We start from the raw sequence: 12,302 nt of genomic DNA on the forward strand, positions 1-12,302 counted from the left end.
GCGGAGCAGTCCCTTACCTTCTTTTTGACAGTCCCCCGCCGACACTGTCTGCTCCTCCTTCCACTGGGTACCACCCTAGAAAGTTGGTAACTATGGGGGCACTCACGCACACGCTATCCATAGACCCCTGCCCCATACCTCCCAACTTTTTGAGATGGGAATGAGGGACACCTACTAGCAAAAGCATGTAGGCATAGGACATGCCCCCTGCCACGCCCCCTTAAAGGAGAATTAACATTTAAAAAAAAGATTAATTAAACCCACAAGAGCTTTTTTTACCACTACTATTCTTTTATATTGGCTTTTCAAATTTACACATGCAGCAATTTAGATTTTGGATGAAAGGTTTAACACTAGGAAAGATAAAAAGTGCATTTTATATACAACTATATAGATCGGACCAAAATGAGGGACAAATGTGGAGGAAAGAGGGATGTTGCTCCAAATTAGGGACAGTCCCTCCAAATCAGGGACAGTTGGGAGCTATGCTGCACCGCTCCCTCCTCACAAGAGCTTGACTGACAGCAGTCATGGCAGTCTGCCTGCCCTCAGTGTCTCATGTGAGACCAAGAAGTAAGAGGAATAGTGCTGCAGCTCGAACAGCGCTGGAGTGGTGAGGAGTCAGATAAGAACCTTAGGAGTTAAGGTTAAAAAAAAACATTTTGGCTTTAGAACCACTTTAACTATTCCCTACAATGTTTTAAAAAATTTTTGGAGATTTACATACATATAAAATCATATATAAAAATTAACTGATGGGGTTTATATATACTTTAATTAATAAAGTTTTGACTTTATACATTATCTTCAGTATTTTTGGCAACTACTTTACATATTTTTTTTCCTTTGTTTGCATTTCATGACTTAATTATTGTACTGGTTATGGCTCTGAAGATGATTCTCTGTGTGTTTCTGATTAGGGTAGGATTAAGAGAAAAAGCCTTGCTGTTTAGTTTGGTATACAATCATCTTAAATGTACTAGGATACGAATTGTTACATTTTATATTTAGGTTAATATTGGTCCATAAAATGTTTATGGATTAATAAAGAACTTAAAGTGATTGTAAAGACTCGTTTTTTTGTGTGTTTTTTTTTAAATAACAAACATGTTATATTTACCTCCTCTGTGCAGTTGGTTTTGCACAGAGCAGCCCTGATCCTCCTCTTCTCGGGTCCCTCTTCGCTGCTCTTAGCCCCTCCCTACTTTGAGTGCTCTCAGCCAGCAGCTTGCTACAGGGGGCACCCAAGCCAAGTAAGAGCTCCGTGTATCCATTCAGACACGGAGACCCAACCTGGCCCTGCCCCCTCTCCCCTGATTGGCTGACCGACTTTGATTGACAGCCGCAGGAGCCAATGGCGCTGCTGCTTTGTCTCAGCCAATCAGGGGGAGTGTCCTGGATGGCTGAGGGGATTGTGGACATCGCTGGAGAGAGAAGGGGCTCAGGTAGGTAATTAGGGGGTGCTGGGGGGATTGCTGCACACAGAAGGTTTTTTTATCTTAATGCATAGAATGCATTAAGATAAAAAACCTTCTGCCTTTACAACTCCTTTAAGTTTTATTAACAAATTAATTATATACGCTACAGCTGCATTAAAACACACTTGTTGTTTTGTAAAAAAAACAACTTTCAAACTTTTGTCCAAAGTTTCAGCTGCCTGAGTATAAAGGGTTTGGTTTGCAGGGTTTTCTTGTGCTTTACTGTACATTCTGTAAGCCAATTGGGAAACTACATTTCCCAGCATGCATTGGGACATAACCGTTTGGTGGGGCAGTTCTGAGTGGGAAGTCCTGTGGGACTGTCTGCGCTGTCAAGCTTAGTTATTGGTGCTGGGTAGGATTAGGCAGGGAGGAGCATCCTTCATGGAAGAAGGGGAGTTTGTGCTCCTGTGAAAGATTGGATCTAGTAACTGCCAGTGTTGCCAATGGATTTTACTGGCAGCCAGTAAAAAACGGGCACATTTCGCCTGCCAGTAAATGCCAGTGACAGGAAAAGGTTGCCAGTAAAAAATATGGCTGTGACACTCGGCTTGAACGGCACATGAGCAGTTCTGGTCCAAGGCGGGCAGAGACCATCCGAGTGCCTGCTACAGTGTGTTCCGGCAGCGCCGATGGGGGGTGGGTCTAGAGGAGGTGGTGACTGAGCATGTTGTGTGACGGCATATACAAGGGAGCCGAGCGGAGCAGCCGGAGCCTTGTGTGCGGGTCTGTGGGACGGGAGCAAGGCAAGACTAGAGAGGGACTGTCAGTGCTGCTTGGACTGGAGCTTGTAGAGCTTATTCTCTCCTCTATGTCACCACATCCTCCAAACAAACCATAACAAAAGCTTGGAAGAAGAAGCCCAGTTATGATTCATAGCAAGATTGAAGCCACAATGTTAGACCATATCTCTAAACATCTACAGTATCTCACAAAAGTAAGTTCACCCCTCACATTTTTGTAAATATTTTATTATACCTTTTCATGTGACAACACTGATAAAATTACACCTTGCTACATTGAAAAGTAGTGAGTGCACAGTTTGTATAACAGTGTAAATTTGCTGTTCCCTCAAAATAACTTAACACACAGCCATTAATATTTAAACCGCGGGCAACAAAAGTGAGTACACCCCTAAGTGAAAATGTCCAAATTGGGCCCAATTAGCTATTTTCCCTCCCGGTTGTCATGTGACTCGTTAGTGTTACAAGGTCTCAAGTGTGAATGGGGTGCAGGTGTGTTAAATTTGGTGTTATCGGACTCACTCTCTCATACTGGTCACTGGAAGTTCAACATGGCACCTTGTGACAAAGAACACTCTGAGGATCTGAAAAAAAGATATGTTGCTCTACATAAAATGGCCTAGGCTATAAGAAGATTGCCAAGACCCTGAAACTAAGCTGCAGCATGGTAGCCAAGACCATACAGCAGTTTAACAGGACGGGTTTGACTCAGAACAGGCCTCGCCAGGGTCGACCAAAGAAGTTGAGTGCACCTGCTCAGCGTCACGTCCAGAGGTTGTCTTTGGTAAATAGATGTATGAGTGCTGCCAGAATTGCTGCAGAGGCTGAAGGGGTGGATGGTCAGCCTGTCAGTGCTCAGACCATACGCTGCACACTGCTTCAAATTGATCGGCATGGCTGTCATCCCAGAAGGAAGCCTCTGCTAAAGATGATGCACAAGAAAGCCTGCAAATAGTTTGCTGAAAACAAGCAGACTAAGGACATGGATTGATGTCCTGTGGTCTGAAGAGACCAAGATAAACGTATTTGATCCAGATGGTGTCAAGTGTGTGTGGCGGCATCCAGGTGAGGAGTACAAAGACAAGTGTGTCTTGCCTACAGTCAAGCATGGTGGTGGGAGTGTTATGGTCTGGGGCTGCATGAGTGCAGAATAATAATTCTTTGCCTTGAGGTGCCATGTTAAACTTCCAGTGACCAGTATGAGAGAGTGAGAGCGATAACACCAAATTTAACACACCTGCTCCCCATTTACACCTGAGACCTTTAACACTAATAAGTCACATGACACCAGGGAGGAAAAATGGCTAATTGGGCCCAATTTGGACATTTTCACTTAGGGGTGGACTCACTTTTGTTGCCAGAGGTTTAAACATTAATGGCTGTGTGATGAGTTATTTTGAGGGGACAGGAAATTTACACTGTTATACAAGCTGTACACTCACTACTTTACATTGTAGCAAAGTGTAATTTCTTCAGTGTTGTCACATGAAAAGATATAATAAAATATTTACAAAAAAGTAAGGGTGTGCTCACTTTTGTGAGATACTGTGTATATATATATCTATAGATATATATACACGCACAAAAATGTGCAAACAAAATAAATAAATATTGCCGTCAACACAACAGCAGCTCTGATATACAGGTTGGAAACTGGCTATTAAACTGACAGCAGCTCTTCGCAGCTACACCTCTATGGTCATGTGCCCTGGATGGAGAACTCAAAGACATACCAGTTATGCTCATGGTCCTTAACTGTTTTAAATACCTTATAGGTTTCTTGCAATAACTACTTTGTAAATAATATCTATTACAGTACAGTATGCAGTTGCTATTGCATTATAAAGTTTACTTATTTCCTAAATTCCCTGAGTAGAGTGAATGAAGACAGATTGCTTTCTTGTCACTGCCTCCGGAGTCTTAAGATATATAAGACAGCCAGATATGCGGAAGAAATTGCTGACATTATACGTCTCATGACCAGCGGGTCAGAAGCTCTGAAGGAACTGGATTCTTCTAACAGTTTGGCATTCTCTGATAGCAGAACTTTATCACCAGCCTAAAAAAGGTTAAGCCCTTTAGACTAGAAATATCCACTGAAACACTCTAACTTCCCAATATGTAAAAGCTAAGTTATTTTAAAAGCATAATCCCTTTTTAAAAGTAAAAAAATAGCATGTTGTATAGGTTGTACTGTGAGCAAAAATCAATAGAAGCCTCTCCATGCTTAGAAATGTTGCACAGAAGCACAGTGAGTACAATGAGATCATGATATAATTAAGCCCCATACACAAGGGCAGAATGTCGGGAGACATTTGATGGTACAAAAAATACTGACTGACATTCTGCCCGTGTGTATGTCGGTCTGTCGGACATGCATGATAGAAAGCCAGTAGTCACCGACTCCTGATCAGCGCTGATTTGAGTGTTCTGGCAGGGGGGCCATCCCCCTGTCAGAATACAACTCAGCGGGGGGAGATTGCTGTACTAACCTCGTATGGTTAGTACAGTGTCTCCGACCAGAGCCGACAGTTTTTTTTCGTGCAACCAGCTGGGTCGCATGAGGAAAAACGAATAGTGTGTACCTGGCTTTAGGCTCCATTCACACTAGCGCGTTTTTTGATGCATTTTGCATTTTGCAGAAATGCATGGGAATTTTTTAACATGGGTTCCTATGGAACATGTTCACATCAATGCCTTTTTGTATCTCTGCAACTTACTTGGGGCAACTTACAACACAACTTGAAGTCGCCTCCAGGACAGGGAACTTTACAAGTGGCCAATCAGAGCTTATCAGCTGTGTGTGAGAAGGAGGGGGCTGGCTGTTTAGTGGAGGAAATTACTTTCTGTTTCTTTTCTGCTTCCTGTAAAGTTGCCTCAGTATGAACAGTGATCAGACTTGGAGGCAACTTCCATTGAAATCAATGGGTACAAGTTGCCTTCAAGTCGGATTGAAGTAGTACAGGAACCTTTTCTGAAGTCGGAGCGACTGCAGTAGTGTGCATTAAGACAGATCCATTCACTTACATTGATTTTTTCATGTAGCGCGACTTGAGGCGACTAGGGGCGACTTGGGGCGACTTGAAGTCGGATCCAAAGTTGCCCCTGTGTGAATGGGCTCTTAGGGTGACTCACTAAAAGAGTTAACTCAAAAAACTGTGTGAATATTTACTTGAATTATCCAATCATGTGAAAAGCATCTGCACATAATTGGGTATACAAAATAAAAAGGAATTTGCTTTTCACATGACAATCAGAAAAAGCCAACACTCCAGTGCAGAATGCTTTTGAAATTCTGCTATTATTCAATTTAATAGCTAACTGTGTTTATTTGGATGTTTAAAAGTATTATATAGTCACATTGAAAACAACCATTTTCTAAAAACATTTTTAACATTTGTCCTTGGAAGCCTTAGAATTTTTTTTTTTCATTTAACTAATGTTGAAGAAATCTAAGGAGGATACAATTACAAATGGTATAGTATTCCTAGTACACAAAACTGAAGGACAACATTACCGCACATGAACCGTGAATGTAAAGGCAAAACAAACAAATGAGGATATCACTATTTAGCATTGTGTAACTTTTCATTTGTTTCTTTCAATTGTGTAGTTTTGTGTATCCTAGTAAAAAAAAATTATATACAGTACAGTATTATGTTCCTGTCCCCTCCATAGGTAGCAATGTTCTTTATTTGCACGACAAAAAGGATCTGTACAAGAGTGACACATTTACCATAAAAAGCACATTCTGTTTAAAGTTAGAAATTAAGCCTTAAGATGCATATGTAGTATACAGTCCAAAGCTTAATTTTTCATTTCATGAGTACTTTTTATGATAAATTTGTCATTTTTCTATTGCTGTAGTGCACTGGTCTACCCTATTCAGTATTCTGAAATCCCTTTTGCTTGCCTGCTTGTAATACACCCACCCACACCCGCCTCTTTCCTTTCTTTCAAATAGAAAAAGCCAGATGTATGAAAGTGTAATGCCCCGTACACACGGTCGGATTTTCCGACGGAAAATGTGTGATAGGACCTTGTTGTCGGAAATTCCGACCGTGTGTAGGCTCCATCACACATTTTCCATCGGATTTTCCGACACACAAAGTTTGAGAGCAGGATATAAAATTTTCCGACAACAAAATTCGTTATCGGAAATTCCGATCGTGTGTACACAAATCCGACGGACAAAGTGCCATGCATGCTCAGAATAAATAAAGAGATGAAAGCTATTGGCCACTGCCCCGTTTATAGTCCCGATTTACATCACCGCGTTCAGAACGATCGGATTTTCCGACAACTTTGTGTAACCGTGTGTATGCAAGACAAGTATGAGCCAACATCTGTCAGAAAAAATCCAAGGATTTTGTTGTCGGAATGTCCGATCAATGTCCGACCGTGTGTACAGGGCATAAGTATTAGGAAATGTGTCACAACCACAATATTCAAGCCTGCCCTGAAAGTTTAAAAAGAGAAGCTGTACAGCACATGGTTGAAGAAGCAGCCATGCCCATCCCACATGTCAGGAGCTTTTATAAATCTGGCTGTAAATCAGTAAACTAAGGGGGCTTAAAGCAGAACATTAGGGGAATTAAAAAAGCTACCCTTGTGCAGTTGCTTCTGTTTTCAAGGAGAGCAGCTCCGTGACTATTCCCATCAAGATGATTTGGACTCTATTGGTATTGTCTTGTACTGCATTTTCTCAGTGTAAGCCTAAAGCAGAGTAATTTTTTCCATCTTTCCATTTATTAAATCTCCCGCCCTTGTTCTTTGGATCGTAAACATTTTTTTTTCTGTCAGTAAATACCTTAAACAGCCCACTTCCTATTTCTTGTCTGGCCATTAGCCTAGGCTTATGACATCATGCACAACTTTCTCTCTCACTCTCGTGAAATTTTGCCAGGAAGAGAGGGAGAATGAGTCATAAGAGGGCCAATCAGAGCTGCAGAGCTGGAGGTGTGCCTTTGTATGTCTGTATAAATCCAGGAAGTGAACAGGCAGCAGCTTCGGCTGCCCACAGTTAAAATGGCTGCAGCCAGACTTAGTGGAGGGAGATTTCTGCAGCATATTTGGCAAGTACAAAATCACAGTATATATAAAATAATATGCAAAGTGGTTGGAGGAAAGCTTCAGAATGGCAAAGATGTTTTTATTACTAAGTATGTGCGCAGACTACAGTTCCTCTTTAAAATCTTCAATTAAAATGTACTGAAAACAAAAAAATAAGGGGGGCGTGGCAACCGAGCTTGAAGATGGCCGCATCTCTCTAGAGCTCCGCTCTGCTGGGGAAATCACTGATCATCGGGCTCCACCACCCGCATTGCTGCCATCCACCCTCAGTCAAAGCTCCTACTAACCCTCTGGGATGACACACCGCAAAAAAAAAACAGCCGCTGCCACACAAAATAGCCAGCTTCTTCACATCACAGAGGCACGGGCTACACCAAAATGGCTGTGGCACCAGCCCAGATTCCAGCAAGAAAGCCAACAAACAAGCTATAAAGGGCTCTTCTTCTCCTGCCCTGATAGTGAGAGGTCATCTGGGACCTCTACTCCACACGCAGCCCAGCCAAGGCCAAGGGCTGCAAGGACTCCCCCATCAGAAGCAGCATGAATCAAAATATGGAGGTAAACGTAGCCCAGGCCTCAGGATACGCATCCCACCCTGATCCCATAGCTGCCTTTCCTACCCTGGGCCAGCCAGTCTCAGACACTGTCCTAAAAGACATGTTGTTATTCCTACGCTCATCCCTCCACTCTGATATGCTCGCTTCTGTGCACCAATTTAAAGCCAAAATACAGGATTTGGAGGAGCAGGTGGACAAGGCTGAAACAGTTATGGGCGATGTGACAATGTCATTTAATACCATGGTAGACGCCCAAACAGCCAATTCTGAGAAAATCACCAGGCTTAAGAATAAAGTGGCTGACCAGGAAGACAGGTCCAGGAGGAATAACCTCAAACTCAGGGGGGTTCCAGAGTCAGTGCAACCGGACCAACTGCTGCAATTCGCCCAAATCCTCTTCTTATTCCTAGTGCCCTCCTTGACACCCACAGATCTTCTTTCCTCCCACCAGAAGTCTCGAAGGATGTCCTACTCAGAATACACTTCTTCCATGTGAAAGAGAAGATTCTGTCCACCTCCCGATAGACGGGAAAACTTCCTGCACCCTACTCATCTGTGCAGTTGCTCCCCAACCTGTCACAACACACTCTCCAAAGCCGCAAAAACGTAGCGACAGTGACCAAAGTCCTGCGCAACCACAAAATTCTGCACAGGTGTAAGTATCCAGCAACCCTGTCAGTCACCCACAATGGAGTGAGTGTTCATCTTACTACCCTGGAGGAGGGCATGCAAGCCCTGAGGCAATGGGCATTCTTCCAGACCCGCCGCACAATGAGCTCCATCACAACCGCCCCGACACCCTACAACCGGATTGGCAGATACAGTAGTCTCCCACAAGAGACCCTCAAACAAAAAGACCTTTGGAGGTACCACCTTTGGAGGTACCTGATTCCTTCTTATTTATGCCATAACGCAATTTCCTGGCCATGAGCAGGCCTGTTCTGATTTCTTTCAGTTGTTTCCTCACTAATGCTATCTCCCCATATGCATCCCTCTCACTCCAGCAAGCTCCTCCCTGAGCCAAATCGGATTCATTGCCAAACAAATGCTATAGCTTAAAAATGCCACTGAAATGTCTTTCTCTCAATACCAAGGGCCTCAACCACTCTGCTAAAAGGTTCTCCCTTTGGAAAGAAGCATCAAAAGCCAAGGCAGATGTGCTTTGTGCCCAATAAATGCACTTCCAGAAAGAAGCAACTCCTAAATGCACACACAGGGACTATCCACATGTCTTCCTGGCCTGCGCCTCACAGAAGAAGAAGGGAGTCTTTCTGGCTTTTAGAAAATCTGTGACCTTCAACCTCAAGAGCTCACTCCTGGATGATGACGGTAGATACATAATCCTTACAGGCGATATTAACTCCAAATCATATACCATTGCTTCCATCTATGTCCCCATTTCGCATCAGCTGAGGTTCTTATGAAAAATCTTCAAACGTGTATCCTCTGTCAAGTACAGCCAGCTGCTATGTGGGGACTTCAACATGACTGTAGACCCACACTTGGACTCCAGCTCCAACACAAAATGAAGACATTTGTCCCCATGGGACCTTTTTCACAGAGAGGGGATGTACGATGTCTGGCTGGTTTCCCTGCATCCAATTTGCATGACAGGAGACTGTGATCGGCTTGCAATGGAGCCAGTTCACTCACCTCCTGGGCGGCCAGGATCCGCACTGGAAAAGGGTCCTGTGCATCTTTGGCTCCATTTCAGGTCCAAATTCAGCCAAAAATTCGGACCGGATTTGCACCTGAAACAGAGAACAGGGACGCACTGGACCCCCTGCTGTGAGCCGCGGCCACAGCTAGTGTGGACCCGGCCTGAAACTGTTAAATGGATGGGTTTACTTCTGCTTTAAAATGTATGTAAAAGCTAAACCTTTTTTTGGGGATATGGAATGGCTAAAACCATTGTAATTTTTTATTTATTTATTTGACATTGCGGCATAAAATAAACATTATGAATAGGATAAGCATGAAGGTACCCAGAGAACAAATATAGACAAACTTGATGAAGGCATGGCCTATAGACACTTCAGAGAAGGATTCTACTCTGAGAATCTAGCGGGGTAGTAATACAAAAATTGGTAAACATAAAGTTCCCAGTTCATCCAGGTAAAAAAGGTATTATCGGAAAAAAAAAATAATAAAAGAGAACTAGGTAACAGATCACAGCAGTCATTACCAAATGAACAGGTTTTTACACTTATCAAAGATAGGTAAATCACAGAGAGCTCTCCCCATCATAGAAGCTTGTCGCCAATATTCTTATTCTGGTGATGATGCAAAATGTTGGATTCCCAGTCACTTTCACTGTCTGTGACAATGGTCAACAGAAAGAATTCAGGTTGAATCTCCCCAGTAGCTTGTACATCTTTAGTGCTGCACCCTAATAATGCTATATTTTTATTAGTGAAAGGAATGCTTGCGTTTTAGCAACTTAACTGCTTTCAATGCCTAAAGTGGTGTCTACTAAATAAAGACAGAAGAGATGGGGGATTGATAAGTCAAATAGGACCCAGATTGCCCGATTAGTAGACAGATGCATATGCATGACAAATTTTCAATCTGCATGATCCTTTTGTTTAAAAGTTCTTTTTGAGTATGTAAAAAAAAAATACAACAATAAAGGCAATTGAAAGTTACAATACTCCCAGTTCCTAAAGTACTACCATCCTGGTGCTTCAATCCCTACAGCTAGAGTGCCAAAAAGGAATTGGAGGTTTCTACTATGCTGTTATCAGCTATTGCTTACATTTTATCTACCCGAACATGATTCCATCTAAGTAGATTATTATTTTATGCATGAACTGGGATTATTGGAATCCCAAGTGAGCACTCCACTATTGTGCCAGGTACTCATAGACCACCTCCAGAGGTGACAATTGAAACTGTAGCTTGGCCCGGTCAATCTTCAATCCACTGATATGCCACCATATTACTGTTTATGCTGAATTCCCTAGTTGATTTTATTCTTCTCTATACTTCTTCTTTATACTTCTCTTCTTTCATTCATCAAGCATAACATTTGTTTTAGAATAACCTAATATTATTACAAACAGCAAAAACATGAATACAAAACAAATCAGTGTCATGCTATCAAGAAAATATAACTACAAGGATGTTTACCTTCCATGGCGTTAGTTAGGACACTGACGGCGCTGACTGCCCGTGGCCTTTGAAATGGCTGGTCTGGGTATTCCACTGACAGCCGGTGAGGCATCAGCAGCTGCATCTTACTTACTTCAAGGTCTGACGGAGACATCTATTAAACAAAATAATGTATTAGACATTTGCTAATCTGAAAAGTTCAACCAAACGTTAATATTTATTAGATATTTACACCTTTTTCCCTATTGTTAGTTTTGATCGGTTTTTGCATACTACAAATCCAGCAATGGCAAAAAAATACACTAATGGCCCGTACACACAATCCGAAAATCGGATGAAAAATACCACTTTCAACGCGATCATACGATAATCGGATCGTTAGTACAGAGCTTTCGAGAGCCAATCGAGAGCCAAACACGACAATTCATTTGATGTTATTCGCCCGGACAAGCACGAAAATTTTCCTCGTACGATACCAGATCGTACGATTTTCGTTTAGTCAGTATAGTTGTCATCTGAAAATACAATACAAATACATTACAATACATGACAACACATGACATCACTTCCGATTTTTTTTCCGTCGTACGAGAATTTTCGTGACTTTAGTAACCTATTTCATTTCTACTTGCGACTATTAAGCGAAAAAAGTCGTACGATCTGTCGTGTGTATGGGCCATAAGCAACATTTTTATCCCAAATGACCACATCTCCTACATACATATTTTATGAAAATGTAATGTTTTACTTTGACCCCGGACAAATGCTCCCTTTCTTCTGTTGCAGGTTTTGACTCATTAACATTTTGTTCCTTGAAATAATCCTACTTTTCAATTTATGGCAACTTGCACAATAAAATACCTGCTTCTATTGCATATAACATTAATGCGCCATTAAACCCAAAAGCAAACATTTATCATACTGCAGTTTACCAATCTTTAGATGTGATGGCTACTATAGTTTCCTTTTTTTAGGCTTTCTTTCTTTTATTTTTGGCCTGGTGATCCTGTCAGTGAGTCTGTTGCTTTTTAAACAGAACAAGGTCTCTTGCAGATGTGGCAGTTAGAGGGATGAGACAAACCATTTACCACTAACAGGGATGTTTACAATGATCAACATTTATTTATATAAAAGATTTACCCCAAAAGAAAAAAAAATGTTTGCTGTAACTGCTTATAAGGCGTGAGTTGGAGTTTGGATTTAATTTGTTAGTGTATTTCAATCTGCTAGTGCATATTACACTTCCCTTCCCCCAGATTGAAAATGCTGCTGTCCAAAGGTGCCCATATGCTGCCGCAATTCAGAGTATAGGCTGAACAGGTGTGTTACTGGCCAAATCA

At 42.0% G+C, this 12,302-nt stretch overlaps 1 protein-coding gene across 4 annotated transcripts in view; it reads right to left on the minus strand.

Moving 5' to 3' along the window:
* LOC141144373 (sodium channel protein type 5 subunit alpha-like) overlaps nucleotides 1-12,302 on the minus strand; it is a 586,505-nt gene that overhangs the window by 235,396 nt on the left and 338,807 nt on the right. For all 4 annotated transcript variants that reach the window (XM_073630007.1, XM_073630006.1, XM_073630004.1 and 1 more), the window contains one exon: nucleotides 10,981-11,116. In XM_073630007.1, the coding sequence (XP_073486108.1) occupies nucleotides 10,981-11,116 (136 nt within the window). The remainder of the gene's footprint in view (nucleotides 1-10,980; nucleotides 11,117-12,302) is intronic.

This window comes from Aquarana catesbeiana, linkage group LG05, assembly GCF_042186555.1.
Source record: "Aquarana catesbeiana isolate 2022-GZ linkage group LG05, ASM4218655v1, whole genome shotgun sequence".
Classification (NCBI taxonomy): Eukaryota; Metazoa; Chordata; class Amphibia; order Anura; family Ranidae; genus Aquarana; species Aquarana catesbeiana.